Source organism: Schistocerca cancellata, chromosome 11 (genome assembly GCF_023864275.1).
Source record: "Schistocerca cancellata isolate TAMUIC-IGC-003103 chromosome 11, iqSchCanc2.1, whole genome shotgun sequence".
NCBI lineage: Eukaryota > Metazoa > Arthropoda > Insecta > Orthoptera > Acrididae > Schistocerca > Schistocerca cancellata.
The window spans coordinates 117,479,407-117,498,130 of record NC_064636.1 but is presented as its reverse complement, the minus strand read 5'-3'; the positions used below and the strand labels follow the sequence as shown (position 1 = coordinate 117,498,130).

The 18,724-nt window shown below is 43.0% G+C and overlaps 1 protein-coding gene across 1 annotated transcript in view; it reads right to left on the bottom strand.

Annotated features, from left to right (window-relative positions):
• The window catches only part of LOC126108298 (uncharacterized), a 535,066-nt gene that overhangs the window by 25,736 nt on the left and 490,606 nt on the right, over positions 1–18,724 (bottom strand). Inside the window, exon 23 of the mRNA XM_049913520.1 lies at positions 5,211–5,425. Within this exon, the coding sequence (XP_049769477.1) occupies positions 5,211–5,425 (215 nt within the window). The remainder of the gene's footprint in view (positions 1–5,210; positions 5,426–18,724) is intronic.

Below are 18,724 nucleotides of genomic sequence, written 5' to 3'. Positions count from 1 at the left end.
GACGACACTGAAGGAACTTCAAGCTCGACTGAGTCTTGTTCGACTACATCGGCAAAAGCAGGATGTTTTGCTGTTGCACGACAATGCATGTCGACATATCAGTCAAAAAACCGTGGAAGCGATCACAAAACTCGGATGGACAACACTGAAACACCCGTCTTACAGTCCTGACCTGGCTCCGTGTGACTATCACATCTTTGGGAAACTGAAAGACTCTCTTCGTGGAACAAGGTTTGAAGGTGATGGTTCCTTTGTGCGCGCTGCCAAACAGTGTCTCCAACAGGTTGGTCCAGAATCTTACCGTGCGGGTATACAGGCGCTGGTTCAAAGATGGCGTAAGGCAGTTGAGAGGGATGGAAATTATGTGGACAAATGAAATATTTTTCCTAAAGGATGTATCTACACACTGTAATACTTTCAAACATGTAGAATAAAAGATAGATTTTGAAAAAAAAATTGTGTGCATTTCTTTTGGAGTGACCCTTGTAGCATCCACATGACTGCTTTGATCCCTGACTTTCCGCCTGTTGTGCTGGAAACGCGTGAATTGGGTTCGACCGATGTTCTCTGGTTGGCATGATGGAGGTCATTGGGCTCAGAATTTGTTACAATATTTTACAACGGACGGGTCTCGAAGATACTGGACGAAGGTTTCGTGGACCACTTCAGGCAGCTGCCTCTAGACAAGTGTGGCTTGTGCTTCGTTCCATCTGGGCACACTTTTTGTTCACTGGGTATACCGTACATGAGGGTAAGTCAATTATTATCTGCAATTTAGTTATATTTTTGTTTCTTTCGGTGGTAGTGTCGTTTTATGTTGATAACGCATGCTTTGCTTATTATAATTTTCAAGCTGCTAGGTTATTTTCGTTATCGCTGCCGTGCTGTTAATCATGGCTGCTCCACAGTTTATTTGCATAAAGAAGAGCAACATTCAGTGATCCGTTTCTTGTGATCGGAAGTCGTGTCAGGGGCCGAAACTCATCGAAGACGTTCGGTACAGTACAGGAATAGTGTTTTGCCACAACAGAGTGTCTAAGAATGGATTGAAAAACCCCGAAATGGTCGCACAAGTGTTACACACGATGAAGGAGCCGGACGACCGTTTACCGCCACAAATGAAGAAATCACTGAGCGTTCCCGTGAAATAATTCTCTTAGACAAGCGATTAACTATTGATGAAGTGGCACATCGTCTGCAAATTAGTCACAGTTCTGCCTACGAAATCGTCCACAACAGACTTGGGTTTCATAAGGTTTGGGTCCCAAAACAACTCACACAGTTGCATAAACAAAACGCGCTTGGATATCTGGATCGATATGGTAATGAAGGGGACAACGTCTTAGACAGGATCTTTACTGTTAACGAAAAATGGATCTGTCATCACGAGTCGGAGAGTAACCGGCAGAGTATGGAATGGAAACATCCAAATTCGCTGTGCAAGAAAAAGACCCAACCGTCCGCAGGAAAAATGATACTTACTATTTCTTGGGACGCACAAGGTCCAGTACTGGAACATTATGGGGAAAGGGGCACAACAATAAACAATGTACGTTACCGTGAGATGATTACTGCCAGGCTAAAGCCCGCAATTCGAAGCAAACGCCGAAGATTGTTGTCAAAAGGCGTTGTGTTGTTGCACGACAATGTCCGTCCGCATACTGCTGCCCACACTGCTGAAACGCTCCAGAAACTCAAATTTCAAGTACTGGATCATCCTCCATATAGTCGCGATCTTGCCCCTTCTGACTATCTCTTGTTAGGTCCACTCAAACAGGCATTAAGGGGCCGTCGATTTGCCTCGGACGAAGCAGTGGAAAAAGCGTAGCATTTTTGGTTTGCAGCTCAACCGAGAACCTTCTTTCATGCGAGCATCAGGAAGCTTGTACAACGATGTCTAAAAATGATGTTCTTGTAAGTTTCCTATTTTATTACAATAAAATTTTATAACTACTTTGCGGATAATAATTGACTTACCCTCGTGCTATGGTTAAACGAGAGAGTAACTTAGCGGACGGATTCAAATAGGGATTCCATCAGATTATGAGGAGTTGTTCAATTCTGACGACATCAGCTATTCCCCAACAATACTTAACAACATCTCTATGGGAATCCATCATCTTTGCAGTGGTGAGAAGATTAAACTGGGCCAGTATTCATGAATTATTCACAGTTAAAGCAACCTTTGTCAACGCAATTAGCACTTCTGATTTTGCTTCGCTACCTTTACCTTCAGTTCCTGTGTCATTCACAATTGTCTGAACAATATTCTGGATGCCACTGACAGCTTTTACATATGATCCCACGTTTCATTTACAAAGTCTATCTACAGTGCTATACTTTATATTTCATCTAATGTGCAGTAGTCAGTTTCGTTATGGCTGCTATATGCCATGAAGGGGTCCTCCCATCGTAAACTGTTACGTTAGATACATATCTATGCAGTGCTTGATGAGCAATTTTCCTACAGCCAAGGCATATTTCATTTACATGTTCCTGCGCAGAGCTAAATATTTCGAGTTCTCATTCGAGGTATGACACTGCTGCCACTGTATCTACTTTACTAAATATAGAAATCTTCTTGTATCTTTTAGTTGAACTCTCTAATTTCGAATCAATGTCTCAAGAACTACCTAACAGTCACTGGCACTAGTCTCAAGACGGAAATCATCTAAATGGTCTGCTCTTCTTGTTGCCATTAGAGGTAATAGGAGGGGGGTTTGAAAAGTTCTCAGAACGGAATAGGAAAAAAATACTTACATCACTGAAACTATTTTATTTTTCAATGTAGTCTGTTTGTAGATTAATGCACTTGGTCCAGCGACGTTCCAGTGCCTTGATCCCATCTCGAAAATGAGTTTCCTCCAGGCCTGCAAAATAGATGTCAACTCTGGCTATCAGTTCTAAGTTTGAAGTGAACCTTCGTCCACCAAGATAGTTTTTCAGTTTTGGGAAGAGATGGAAGTCTGACGGAACCATGTCAGGTGAATAAGGTGGGTGTGGCAACAATTCGTACCTTAGTTCGTGTAATTTTTCCATTGCGACGGCACATTGTCTCGATGGAAGATGACACTCTTCCTTGCTAAATGTGGCTTTTTATCGCGTATCTTTTGTTGCAATTTGCCCAGAAGGTTAGCATAGTATTTTCCAGTAATTGGTTACACAGTGGGGAGATAATATAGAAACAGAATCCCCTTTGCATCCCAGAACACTGATGCCATGACCTTTGCCACCAAAGGAATTGACTTTGCTTTCTTTGGTGGAAGAGAATCAGCATGTTTCCACTGGTTTGCCTGTTATTTTGTCTTTGGGGTATAGTAGTGCATCCAAGTTTCAACTGTGGACACGAACCAGGGCAAAAAATCTTGTTCGTTTCTCCTAAAACTGGCCAAACATTGCTCATATATGTCCATTCTCACGCGTTTTTGATCCAGCGTCAAGATTCGCGGCACCCATCTTGCAGATAACATTTTTTATTTCTAATTCTTCATATTAACAGAATCTTACGTCGGTTCTTGGTAGAAGAACATTATAATAATAAATGTCTGAAGATGGCCTTGTAAGCCGAAAACCGGTTAGCAATAAAAGTAATATTGTAGAACAAAAGCAAAGTGGTGCTTTTCATTTATTATTCTAATTCTTCAGTTCCAATGGGATATACCCTTTCAGATAACGTCTGACCAGCAAGAGCAATTTCTCGCACTTTCAATCGGCGATCCTCCGTGAATATTTTGGGCACTTTTGCAATGATTTCTGGAGTAGTGATACAACTTGGCCGACCACTGTGCGGATCTTGATCAAAGCTCTCCCAAAAAATTTTAAATGCATATCTCCACCTGGAAGCAGTTCAGTGTAAAGGAGCAGAGTCCCCCTGTGTATTCTGGAAATCAGCACGAATGCCCTTTGCCTTCATGCCTTTCTTTACGAAGTACTTAATCACTGCTCGAATTTCGATTTTTACCATCTTCGCAAATCACTACGCGGGAACAACAACACAGCCACTTCACCGCCACAGCTCTCTTTCGAGATCACTGACGTGGCGCATGCTTACAGGCAACAGTCCAATGAACAAATTGTTGCGCTGGCGCTGACCTCTTGTGGTGATTCCGAGAACTTTTCAAACGACCCTCATACATTTCCACCATGAGGCACTACCAAAGTATATGTTCTAAGTAACTTTCAAATTAATGATCTAGGTTATTAGGTTATCCACTTTTTGAAATCATCCTAATCAAATGTTGGATGACAAAAGAGTTCTTCAGTGCTGAGAGTATGACTGGGGAACATACATTCTAGTGACGTGGGTTTTTCATGAAACGTTTTGGCTACACATTAGGATATATTCCGAGAACTTTTCAAAAGACCCCCATACATTTGCATCATGAGGCGCTACTAAAGTATGTGTTCTAAGTAACTTTCAAATTAATCACCCAGGTTATTAGGATTTCCACTTATTGAAATCATACTAATCAAATGTTGGATGACAAAATAGCCCTTCAGTGATGAGAATATGACTGGGGAACATACATTGTAGTGACGTGGGTTTTTCATTAAACGTTTTGGCTCTACATGAGGATGTCTAGTTGTCTGTAGAAGGAACCATCTGTCCGCCTGCGCCGACTGATGTTACTGTGTCTTGCACAAACAGTCTCAAATGCAGTTCCATCTCTGTCTCAAAGGACAAACATTTTTTATCTACTGTGATGGATACATTATGTCCATTTTCTATTAGATGATCCTTTGGATATACGATTAGATTTACTCTAGAAATAGCACTGCTGTAAATTTCAGAAACCTTTCTATACATAGCGTTACTTGAGTTGCACTGCTCTTTAGGAGCGCTTGGAACTTTGTGGCTTTGTTCGGGATGCAATCGCTAGACAAATAAATAACAAAAGTCGTCCAGTACTGAGAACTAGCTCACGTGATGTTGTTTTCATTTAACAGTTTGAGGGACTCTACCCTCTCTACACTGTCATTTGCTATAGACCAAGAGATCTGAGATTGTATCTTTTGTATCCTGAAATTTTATATTCTTTCTTGAGTAAGTTCGTATCTAGTTATTAGTTAGTAAGAGGCAATTCCCTATTCCTCAAGTATTCGTCAATTATTTTAGTTAGTAAGAGGCAACTCCCTACTCCTCAAATATGCTTTAAGAGACCATAACTTAAAGACTTGTATGAAATAGATTGTAACATTCGTCCATATACCTCATATTGGTAGGAAGGTTCCTCTGAAGACACACGATAATCTTGCAATGGGATATCATCACAACACTCATTAGAATTAACTTGTGTGTCAATCTGTTCAACAATTATTATAAAAGATCTCAGCTGTCCATTGATGTTATCAGGCATGCCCCACTCCACCAACATGCTGTTCTCTGTTGCGTTGATTATTCTCAGATTTACTGGTGGGCTGGAAGCTGAAAAAAAGAAAGAATTAAAATGAGAAAAGTATTTAATTTTTTTCACTAATATTAAATCCAATAACAAAAATTAGGAACTGAATACATCTAGTCCAACGAATCTGGTTAAAGTAAAGGCGGGTTATTACAAAAATTAGGTGGTCCTTTTTTTAAATGGGAAATTTTATTAAAGATTAACGACTCCAGGAAGCATAACGCAAGTTACCCGAGAAAAAGGAGCAACGCAGCATGTAAAAATCAGTTTAAAAAGTAAATGCAAACCTCATGAAGACTGGTACCACAGTGCAACGTTTCAGTCTCTTGAGAAGCTGAATTCTATTGTCATGCCAAAGTATTTAATGAGAAACGTATAATTCAGATAAAAGTGACTCACTCAGAAGGTTAAGTACGCGTCCAGACAGCAGAACTTAGCACACTGTTTCCAGGATTTGCAGAGGCGCGCCGGTCCCATACCGAATTCGCCCAGCAGATAAACGGCGAGGGCTAGTGTGCTAGCCTATCTGGATGTGGTGGCTTTTAGGTGGTTTCCGACGTCCGATTACGTGAACACTGGGTTGGCAGGCACGTCCCGAACATATGATTCACAAACATTTCAAAACCTGTTCTTACACTTTCACATGGGATAACGCTAGAAGTAGATGGGAGGATTACAAAACCACCTTTCTAGGGGGGGAGAGACCCATCCAAGAGACACCAGATAAGGCCAGGTAAAAGAAGAGAAGGAATTTAAGAAGGTTGAGTGGCCCCATGAAACATACTTCTCACCAGAAACCGCATGTATCGAATTTTAAGAAAACATTTAAGAGTAACTACTATTTATAAAGAGACCAGAAAGTCTAGGACCTGATTCATACCATAAGTGTAAAATACAAACTATATTCAGAATGTCAAATGTATTCCGAACAAATTATGGGTAAGTCCTATTATTTATACATGAGTTACATGCCCAATAAGCGCTGGAGAGAGCAAAGCAAACAGACCTGTAGAGGAGCATTTCTCAACTTTTCAGTGATCCTGAACCAATTTTCGATGGTAACTTTCATCCCCCTCCCCCACCCTTCTTCCTCAGAAGATAACGATACATAATGTATTTTGAGTATTTGACACGGAAGTTACAAAGGTACAAACCCTACATATTAGCAAGGATATGTAATTTTGTTGCTATTTAGCAGCGCTGATCTGCTACGTTAACAAACCCAGAATCGAAGGCCCTCCGTTCCTCCCTGCCTTACAAGCAGTGCATGGAAAGTGGCTGGATTACGGGATTACGTCAGGGCAGTGCGTAGTGCAGAGGGTAAGTATCACGGCTGCTGCCTTCGAAAGACTCTGCTGCGCAAGCCAGGCCTATGCGAGTCTTTAGTAACTACTAAACGTATTTTGAATGTGGTGCTTAGAAGTTAATTGTTTAATGCACTGTGGAAAACTGACACAAAACCATTTATAAATGCATTATACACTATGTGATGAAAGGTATCCGGAAATCCCCTAAAACATATTTTTTCAAATTAGGTGCATTGTGATGCCACCTACTGCCAGGTACTACATATTAGCGACCTCAGTACACATTAGATATCGTGAGAGAACAGAATGGGGCGCCCCACGGAACTCACGGACTTTGATGTGATAGGGAAGTGGAAACGTGAAGGGACACGTACAGCAGAAAAGCGCACAGGCCGCTATTCAGACCATCACACAGGAATTCCAAACTGCATCAGGATCCACTGCAAGTACTATGACTGTTAGTCGGGAGGTGAGAAAACTTGGATTCCATGGTCGAACGGCTGCTCATGAGCCACACATCACGCTGGTAAATGCCAAACGACGTCTCGCTTGGTGTAACGAGCGTAAACATTGGACTGCTGAACAGTGGAAAGCACTGCGTGGAGTGACGAATCACGGTGCACAATGTGGCGATCCGATGGTAGGGTGAGGGTATGGCGAATGCCCGGTGAACGTCATCTGCCAGCGTGTGTAGTACCAACAGTAACATTCCGAAGCGGTGGTGTTATGGTGTGGTCGAGTTTTTCATGGAGGGAGCATGCACCCCTTGTTGTTTTCGCGTGGCACGATCACAGAACCGGCCTACATTGATGTTTTAAGCAACTTCTTGGTTCCCAATGTTGAAGAGCAATTTGGGGATGGCGACTGCATGTTTCAACACGATGCAGCACCTGTTCATAATGCACGGCCTTTGGCGGAGTGGTTACACGACAATAACATCGCTTTAAGGGACTGGCCTACACAGAGTCCTGATCTGAATCCTATATAACACCCCTGGGACGTTTTGGAACGCCGACTTCGTACCAGCCCTCACCGACCGACATCGATACCTCTCCTCAGTGCAGCACTCCTTGAAAAATGAGCTGCCATTCTCCAAGAAACCTTCCAGCATCTGATTGATTGTATGGCTGCGAGAGTGGAAGCTGTCATCGACGCTAAGGGTGTGCCAACACCATACTGAATTACAGCATTACCGATGGAGGCGCCATGAACTTGTCCGCCATTTTCAGCCAGGTGTGTATTAATGTAATGTGGATTTCAGTTTTTTATTATGTCAGAACGTATTTTGCTTCCACCCCTTATAATAAGTTAATAAATTTTTGAGTTGATATTTTAGTTTTCAATAAGCTCGCACTGCCCATCTAGAGTTACGACAGTCCCTTAGAGGAAGCGACTGACCGCTTGTGAATCGCTGCTGTAGAGTATGGGTGCCCTGGTAAAGTTGTCATGTTTGTGGATTTACAGCGAAAGCAAATTGTCATGTCTGTTCTGCACACACCACCGCTAATGGACGAGATGGCAGTTGGAATCCGCCTAAGGAGACGCAGGGAACCTTGGCAGTCCTCCTCATCAAAGATACTGAGTGACTAACTCACGCAACGACCTATGATGGATTGTCTTACACCGAGGTACACGAACTCGACTGGCCTGCATTGGACGATTCTGAGCAACACGACCTCCTAAACCTCCTATGAAACTTCTTGTCAGATTTAAACTGTTTGCCGGACCGAGACGCGAACTCGGTATCTTTGTCTTTCGTGGGCAAGTATTCTACCAAGTGAGTTACCCAAGCAGGAGTCAGCTTCAATTCTGCCAGTACCTCGCGGTCTTGCCTTCCAAACTTCACGGAAGCTGTCCTGCGAACCTCGCAGAACTCACAATCCTGGAAGAAAGGAGTGTGACAGTGGTGAATGCCGATTATCAAGGCAGCAGGTTCATGGAAACAGAAAGTCATAAAAACAGCAATTACACAAGTTAGTTTAACCCTTGGCAGAAGTACAGTAGGTGTAGTGTTACTGGGCAGTGGCCAGTACCCCAAGTCACAGGCTGGTCCCAGTAAGAGACGTGTGCTGAACTCCGCACGCAGCCTCGTGGAACAGACACTATTTGGCATGTCCACATCGAGCTGAGGCGGCAGCTGAGGCGAAGTTATATTGCCAGCACTCCACCCAGGTAATCGGGACGTCGCTATGGCAGGGTCTGCAGATGTGAGTCACATTGGGAAGTAGTTGAACATGCAGAGTTGAACCACGGACCCCTGTGGAGGATACAGTGGCAGTGGTTTGCAGGGGTGAGCCTACAATATCAGGATGTACTCACACAACTTAGGAGGTGGCTCAGCCCAGGTGACAAACATGAGCCCCCCAGTAGACACACTGAAGTCAGTAGAAGCCGACTGAAAGGAGATCCCTTGGCTAGAAGGTAGCATTTGGCCACCGAGCGGCATCAGGCCCAAGTCCTGCATATAGTTCCACAGGTAGCAAAGGTGGTGTCTAATAGCAGCAGCAGCTGGAGTACCTCTCGTAACTGCCTGCAGTTGGTGAGAGTCGCTGCATAGCTGAAAGTGGTGCAACGTGCGTTGGTTCACACTCACCACTGTTTTGCCAAACCATCACTTAGGCCACAGAAGTGACCCAGTGTCCCAATCAATGTCTGCAGTGTTACAGTCGGCTCCTGTGCTTTTGCTGTGTCAGTGGGCTTTAGCACCTGCAGTGGACTTCCTGGTCAGATATGTAATACCTTGCCCCAGTGTGAGGGCCAGGCAGCACCTCTTGATATATCAGTATAGGCTACTGTTGGCTTCTTGTGTAAGTATGCCTCGCTGGGTCGCATCTGAATCACTCGTCTAAGGCTTGTTATGTCAGCCCTTGGTGACATTTTCTGCTAACCTGGTCAAGTTTTCAAAACCAAGTAAAAGGGGCTGTGGTGCGACGATGTTATGATGCTTACGATTTACAGTGATAATTTGTTAAAGTTATCACTTTATTTCTCTGTCTATGTTTCTTCTGCAATGAGGTGATGCAACTGACGCTAAGGACAAGAAACCATTCTAAACCTAAATCTCTGCCAAAACCTCTTTTTATGCTAATATCCATGTCTGTGTACTCATATGCCTACATCAACAGCGATGTAGAGGACCCAGGTTTGATCCCAGTACTGTAAGAGATTTTTCATTGCTGGGAGGACTGGAATGGGGTGCACACCAAGTGAGGGGCTACTGGAAACCAGGTCACAATAACTGACAACAGCCGGTAGAACAGTCTGTCAGGATGTCACAAAGCACATACATGCACGTAGCCACTTTGTCGTTCATCATGATATGTTTCAGCCTCAGACTGTGTCATTGATGTTACAGTTTTGAGACTTTCATGTCTAAAGTGTGGGTCCCCACGCCTTGTTGAAGTAAAATCAGTTATCCTTGAGAACCATGTTCCAGCTGAGTTGAATACAGGGTTTTCTATACAAGCCTTGGAAGGTCGAACGGCACCAACCGACTGTTACACCATGCTCCACCGAAAGGTATCACTGGATGTTGATGTGGAAGAGCACACTGTTCTCCCGGCTGTTGTCAGCTTTAGTGTCTTCGTGTATGACGCTTTTGTTCACAATATGTCTCCTCAGGTTGAGATCTTGAAAGACGGACAGAAAATACTTATTATATTCTTCTGACTGACCTCCTTTGGTTTGTTACCAGTGTATGGAATGTATTCTGTTGTTATGAGGCCCAAGTGCTTGTGTTGTTTCATTAAGAAACCAAGTTTTGACAAAGAGTGCTATCTTTCTACTTTCTATTTTTGTAACTTTATTCCTATAGAATCAAAGAGCGCTCGCTGTACGATATAGTCTACCAAAGAGAAAAATATGCAGTAATTTTAGAAGCATTTAATGAATTTGAAATCAAGGTGTTCTGCCCCATATTATCAAAATACCTAAATAGTTTTGAGCACTAAACGAATGAATATCTATTGATATGCCTACTGATCGAGGTGTCACCAAAATAAAATAGAAAAAATTGTCATTTAAATACAAACTTAAGTCTTTCAAAGCTGTCATACTGAAGAATGTCACATGACCAGCACATGAATATAGAAATGAAGTGGCTTTGAAAAGTTACTGAAAACATTTGATTGAGGAAATACCGACGCATGTCACATGGACCCATTTTACTCTATACTGACAATACAGAGAAACTTAGCTGTCCTCTGTCAATAACCTAGTGCAAGGCACTACGGCTACAGACAATCTCCGGTGACCCCAGAAAAAAATGCCCCTCATTGCTGCCTTCTCTCACTGCTGTCAGACTGTGAAACAGGGTATTTTGTATCAATGAGTAACGGCATTTTTCAAGAGCAGCAAACTCTTGTGCTAAAATTTGGGACGGTTATTAACCAAAGCATAGTCAATTAAAAGTACGCTGATAGAATATTGGAAGAACTGTGCCACTGGCTTTCTACTGAACAGAATCTAGTAGGCTATACGCAGTCTTTAATGGAGAAATAACGTGAGAAGCAAAAGTAACATTCTGTATGCCATGAAGAAGTGTGATAGATTCGTTACCGATTGTGTTAGCGATATAGGCGTCCATCTTAGTGCTAGCAGGGACACTTAACTCTCTGAGAATACTCAAGGAATATGCTGTTGTAAGCGAGCAAATCACATCATTAGAAAAATCTCATGAAATGCAGCGAAATTTGAAGGTGATCAGCGCTCTGTTTGGAAGCCGCCAGCTGACATTCAACACAGAAACTCACAATACTATGTACTTAAATAGATGAAAAGACACGATAACTTCTGGAGTCGCAGTAAATGACCCACGTGTCAGAAACATCAAGTATCTATGAATATAAGCCCAGAGCAATGTAATATAGCGCTGGCATAAGAATCTAGATGTGGATAACGTAGATGCTAGTCAGATACTTATCAGCACAAGCTACGGAAGCGTAATGCATCGACGAATGAGGCTGCCTTCAGAAGCTGGATTCACCAATTTTTAAGAATTGTTATCTGTTTGGAAACCTGAGCCGGCCGAGGTGGCCGAGCGGTTCTAGCGCTACAGTCTGGAACCGCTCGACCGCTACGGTCGTAGATTCGAATCTTGCCTCGGGCATGGATGTGTGTGATGTCCTTAGGTTACTTAGGTTTAAGTAGTTTTAAGTTCTAGGGGACTGACGACCTTAGAAGTTAAGTCCCATAGTGTTCAGAGCCATTTGAACCATTTGGAAACCTCACCTGGTGGATTATGCGAAGACGAACAGAAGATTCAAATAAGAGCACAGTATTGTTTGGAGAGCGCTTGCATAGTAGGAACCCTGAACTGATTCCATTGAGAAATGTATTAGTTCCTCTTGCTTACACTTCCGATGCTGAGCCGTTTAGACTAAGTGGAGAATGTACTGAGATTTTCTGACAGTATTTCTTCCCAGACATCTGTGAATGGACAATGAAATGAGGAACGTGGTTCTGGTGCACTGTGCACCCTCTGAAACACATGGTACATTGGCTCGTAGTATACAGGCGTACATCTAGAGCTTAGCAGCTGCCAGCGTCCGTACGACAAAGGACCGACAAGACAACTGAACCAGCCCCTTACACTGGCAATGAGTTCAATAAGGTCATTAAGGTACTGGAAGGGCCTATAGTTTTCCCACCCAGCTCCCACGACTACGTTGACGTGAAAAACAGTGGAGTACTATCATCTTCACATGTGAAGCACTGTTTTACTTGCAGAATAACTAACGCTAGAACTGCGGAAGGGGCCAAAATGATCCTGTCATACGGTTTTGTTCATGGTAATATCCAATTTGTTTACTTTGTTAATGAAATTATATGACTTCCTCTAATTTATTACTCCTCTTTCTGAAGATGTTTTAGTATTTACAAAATATTTTAATTTTTATCGACATTTCATTTAGTATACCTAGAACGGCGGAAGGGGTGAATTTGAACGCCCTGTAATTTACATCCTGTATATAAGTAAATTATCCAACAATACAGTGTAAACTGTGAGCTGTAAGGCAGAGAAGTTGCCCCTCATTGTTGCAACTTGGCACGCGTACACTGCAGTCGGCCACAGCTTATATTGTGTCACTCAGGCAGTCTTTGCCCGTGAAACACGTTTTCGAACATGTATCGTCAGCGTGGACTTTCTGATGGAGAAGTGTTACATCTCTTAGGGAATTCCAAAGTTGAATCGGAAATTGCGTTCACTGATGAAGATGATGATATTGTACACAAATGAAGAGGAAGACATCGTGAACTAGGGGCGATTAGTGGAAGAGGATTCAGATGCTGATATACGTCAATCATCACCTCCTTTCACCACATAAGGTACAGTTGGAAGCGTCTACAAAGATGATTGCAAGTAATGGAACTGTGTGGGAGATTGGAAATTATTCATCTGCTGGAAGGCGGTCAACTGTGAACGTTCAGAAGGAGAGAGGAGGTCCCCTGGTTATGCTTGCCAATGAGTAGACAGCTCTGTCATCAGTGCTTTCCGTCTGATTTTTGATGAAGCAATGCTACATCTCATGAAGAACTACACACAATCAAATGCTCGAAAAGTACTAAAAAAATGTCTTGACTGTATCCTTGAGGAATTGGAGAAACACATAGCTATCATGTATGTTCGGGGTGTATTGTGCACAAAACGTATATCTGTGGATGACCTCTGGTCACAATCTTGGGGGCCTGTTTTTATCAAGGACATTATGCCACGGACCGATTTCAGGGGCTTCTCAGAATTCTCCGTTTTCATGAAAATTCAACCTGGACTGAAAGCCTTGCACCCTACAAATTCGCTCTTGTGTATGAAATTTGAGGGGAAGTTAATTGAAAACAGTATCAACGCTTACCACCCATTGACCAAGCAAAGCAAGATGGAGGTTTACTCAGCTCATGTCCAACAAACCAGACAAATATGGCCTCAAATTGTGGTTGGCTGTTGATGTAACGACAAAGTATATATTTAAAGCTTTCCCATACCTCGGCAAAGAGGATACGCATAGAGACAACCAACCATTTTGAGAGTATGTCGTTCTGCATCTCATGGAGCCATTTGTAAATCAAGGAAGAATTGCGACCAGAGACAACTTCCTTACGTCTCTTCAACTTGCTAAAAAACTCAAATAAAAGAAAACTTCTGTAGTTGGTACAATGAACAAGATCTGCCACGAAATACCCGATGAAGTAAGGAAATCGAATGCTGAAATACACTCCACCACAATACTGGCAACACAGACCATACCTTGACTGTATACCAAGGGAAGACGAATAAAAATGTCATTCTCTTGAGTACGCTGCTTGCTGAAGTAGCAATAAGCAAGGAGGGAAAGAAAAAAACGGAAACCGCGAAGATCTACAATGCAACAAAGTACACGATGGACGTGGTTGATCAAATGACTCATAAATATACCACAAAGGTTGCACGTAGAAGATGGACAATGCATGTCTTCTACAACATACAGAACATGGGGGCAATAAATGCATAGGTTATCTATAACGTAATAACGAACAAGGAAATGGAAAGGAAGACGTTCATACTTGTACTGGCAAGTGAACTCAAGGGAACGAAAGAGCAAGAACGTTAGGCAAAGGAAGAGGATACGGAACTGAAATCACCTAGAAAGCGGAGGAAGTGGCAAACCAGCCTCTGCAAAGGCAACAGGACCAGCAAAAACTGTGTAAAGTGCCACAAAGTCGTGTGCGGAAAATGTGCACGTAAAACCTGTCCTAAGTGCTTCTAGTAGCTTCAAAGGACTGAAGTAAAACACAGCTGTTTGTGAAACGTATGTGAGAGTAAAATGGACGAAATATACTAAACGTGTCTAGAAGGTTGTATGAATAGTTAATAAATCAAAATCTGTAGTTAAGAAACTTGTTAGCAATAGGATCAATAAATTTGTATGATACGTTGTTGTTCAAATGAATTAGTAATTATTATTTATAATTGTAAATAATTTGTGTGATCACTAGAAATAAAGTACGGATTAACAAACACTAAGGAAAGTACTTGTTTAAGCCAAATTTGAAAATATTTCATGTAGGGTCAACATGACCCCTTTCCGCCGTTTTAGGAATGTCAGAAACCCCACCGTTCTAATGTTGATCTGGAGAGAAGCCAGGAGTCTTGCTCAACCCGTGCAGCTACTGTATAGAACACGTTGAGGTGGCAATACACTAAAAATCGGTGATTGTTGTCATTAGCACGAATGCTCCACAGTGTTCTAATTCGGAACCAAATGAAACATCTTGGAACACAGTTTAACAACTGCCTTTGCTCTGCGTTATAAAATAATGATGATATCTCTCGTCCTTCAGCTGTTGATTACTTCGAGGAGCGCTAGAAATCTCTATACAGGGTAACAGATGTTGTCATTTCACTAACGCACTGGATCCTACACTGGTCATACAGAGTGTGGTATGTTTGTCACTTACTCAGCGAGGATTCAGTTTCTTCCATGGTAGCTTCTACATAAAGGCAAGAGTACCAGTAAGGTAATCATACACTATGTGATCAAAAGTATCGGGACACCTAGCTGAAAATGACTCACAAGTTCGTGGCGCCCTCCATCGATAGTGCTGGAATTCAATGTGGTGTTGGCCCACCCTTAGCCTTGATGACAGCTTCCACTCTCACACGATCAGTCAGATGTTGGAAGGTTTCTTGGGGAATGGCAGCCCATTCTTCACGGACTGCTGCCCTCTGGAGAGGTATCGATGATGGTCGGTGAGGCCTGGCACGACGCCGGCGTTCCAAAACGTCCCAGAAGTATTCTACAGGATTCAGGTCAGGACTCTACGCAGGCTAGTCCCTTACAGGGATGTTATTGCCGTATAAACACCACAGGCCGTGAATATGAACAGGTGCCTGATCGTGTCGAAAGATGCAATAAAAATGGTTCAAATGGCTCTGAGCACTATGTGACTTAACTTCTGAAGTCATCAGTCCCCTAGAACATAGAACTACTTAAACCTAACCAACCAAAGGATATCACACATATGCATGCCAGAGGCAGGATTCAAACGTGCGACCGAGGCAGGCTGCGTAATTCCAGACTGTAGCGCCTAGAACTGCTCGGCCACTACGGCCGGCGAAAGATGCAATAACCATAATCGAATTTGCTCTTCAACATCAGGAAGCAAGAAGGTGCTTAAGACGTCAACGGTGGCCTGCGCTGTGATAGTGCCATACAAAATAACAAGGGGTGCAAGCTCCATCCATGAAAAACACGACCACACCATAACACTGCCACCTCCCAATTTTCCTGTTAGCGCTATACACGCTGGCAGATAACGCTGACCGAGCATTCGCTATACCCACACCTTGCCATTGGATAGCCACTTTGGGTGCCGTGATCCGTCACTCTACACAACATTTTTCGACTGTTCAATCGTCCTATGTTTACTATCCTAGCACCGAGTGAGACGTCGTTTGGCATTTACCGGCATCATGTGTGGCTTATAAGCAGCTGCTGGACCGTGAAATCCAAGTTTTCTCACCTCCCGCCTAACTGTCAAAGCACTATCAGTGGATCTCGATGCAGTTTGGATTCCTGTGTGATGGTCTGGATAGATGTCTCCCTATTACGACTCTCTTCAACTGTTGGCGCCCTCTGTCAGTCAGCAGACGAGGTCGGCCTGTACGCTTTTGTACTTTACATGTCCCTTCACGTTTACACTTCACTATTACATCGGAAACGGTGGACCTAGAAATGTTCAGGAGCGTGAAAATCTGGACTGTGCGGCTGGTCCCGGCGGAGATTCGAGTCCTCCCTTGGGCATGGGTGTGAGTGTTTGTCCTTAGGATAATTTAGGTTAAGTAGTGTGTAAGCTTAGGGACTGATGACCTTAGCAGTTAAGTCCCATAACATTTCACACGCATCTGAACTCAGCACATTTCTTCACTAGAATTTTACAGCTAGCTTACTAATCTAAGTCATATAGAATTACTTTTGAATGCATTACGGGAACAGCAGTGATCAATGTCTTATAAATAATTACTATTAAAAACAGTCTTGATCACGATTTATTTAACAAGGTGACCGGTTTCGACCACTACTGTGGTCATCTTCAGACCGTTGAGTAGAAACCTCTTTCTGTTGGAGAATCACTACTAGTAGTAGTAGTAGTAGTAGTAGTAGTGATTCTCCAACAGAAAGAGGTTCCTACTCAATGGTCTGAAGATGACCACAGTAGTGGTCGAAACCGGTCACCTTGTTAAATAAACCGTGATCAAGACTGTTTTTAATAGTAATTATTTATAAGTCATATAGTTTTACTACACGGTGTTCGCACATTGGTAAACACATATGGGAACTATGCATTCAGCTCAGTGAATTAGAATTTCTGCTGTTAAGATCAATATAAAATAAAAGTTTATTCTTTTCTAAATGATGGGAAAACTTATACAGTGTGCTACAGACTGCCTCGAATAGTAGCCAGTATATAAATGCTTTAATCACACCTCAATGCACTCATACGTCCAAAAATATTACTTAAAACAGAGCAAAGTTAACCTGTAACATTCCTAACACATTGTTAACAGAAATAATGTACTGAAGGTATACAGCTGCTAATACATAACATACTAGTTGTGTGAATCACAAATCCTAATGCCATACTGTCTCTTGTTCTCTGTCTCTCAATTGACATTCACAAACTTTGCACACACATTGTGCACTCACAACAATTATCGTTTCGAAAACGGAATTATCTAAGCTGCTTTATGTGGCTTGCAAACTACAGTTCTACATTCCGTAAGAAATTTTTCGTTCAGACACATCATCGATCTTGAATCACACTGTCTTCAGTGATGAGTTCCACTTCTAACTGAGCCCAGGTGACCTGTGAAGACGTGCAGTGGGAAACCAACCTGATTCGCCCTCTGTAGCGCCCAACACGCAGGGCTGATGGTTTGGGGTGCCGTTTCACTTCGTAGCAGGAGCCCTTTGGCGGTCATCCGCGGCGCCCTTACAGTGCAGCGGTAAGTAGGCGATAATGATGCGCCCCGTTCCGTTGCCCTTCATGGTAACACATCCTGGGCTACACTTCAGCAAGATAATGCCAGTCCACATACGGCGAGTGTTTCTACGGCTTGTCTCCATGCTCGGCAAACCATACTTCAGCTAAAAAGCCCGCCAGTTCTCTCCACAATTCAGAACTTCTTGGAGCTTTTCGGGCAGGGCCCTTTAACCAGGTCGGGATGCTGACGCTCCAGCCCGCCGGTTGGACAAAATTTGGCACTGCATCCCTCAAGAGGACACCCGACAATTCTATCAATCAACGCCAAGCTGAATAACTGTTTCCATAAGGGTCGGAGATGGGCCAGGGCGTAACTCACTTGCTCCGTTTGTAAAGCTCTTTCCCTTGAATAAATAATCTAGTTTTCCTGAAATTGTAATCTTTTGCCTGTCTGTACATGTACACTACTGGCCATTAAAATTGCTACACCAAGAAGAAATGCAGATCATAAACGGGTAATCATTGGACAAATATATTATACTAGGACTGACATCTGATTACATTTTCACGCAATTTGGGTGTATAGATCCTCAGTACCCAGAACAACCACCTCTGGCCGTAATAACGGCCTTGATACACCTGGGCATTGAGCTTGGATGACGTGTACAGGTACAGCTGACCCTGCAGCTTCAACACGATACCACAGTTCATCAAGAGTAGTGACTGGCGTATTGTGACGGGACAGTTGCTCGGCCACCTTTGACCAGACGGTTTCAATTGGTGAGAGATCTGGAGAATGTGCTGGCCAGGGCAGCATTTCAACATTTTCTGTATCCAGAAAGACCCGTACAGGACCTGCAACATGCGGTCGTGCATTATCCTACTGAAATGTATGATTTCACAGCGATTATATGAAGTGTAGAGCCACGGGTCGTAACACATATGAAGTATAACGTTCACTGTTTAAAGTGCCGTCAATGCGAAACAAGAGGTGACCGAGATGTGTAACCAGTGGCACCCCATACCATCATGCCGGTTGATACGCCAGTATGGCGA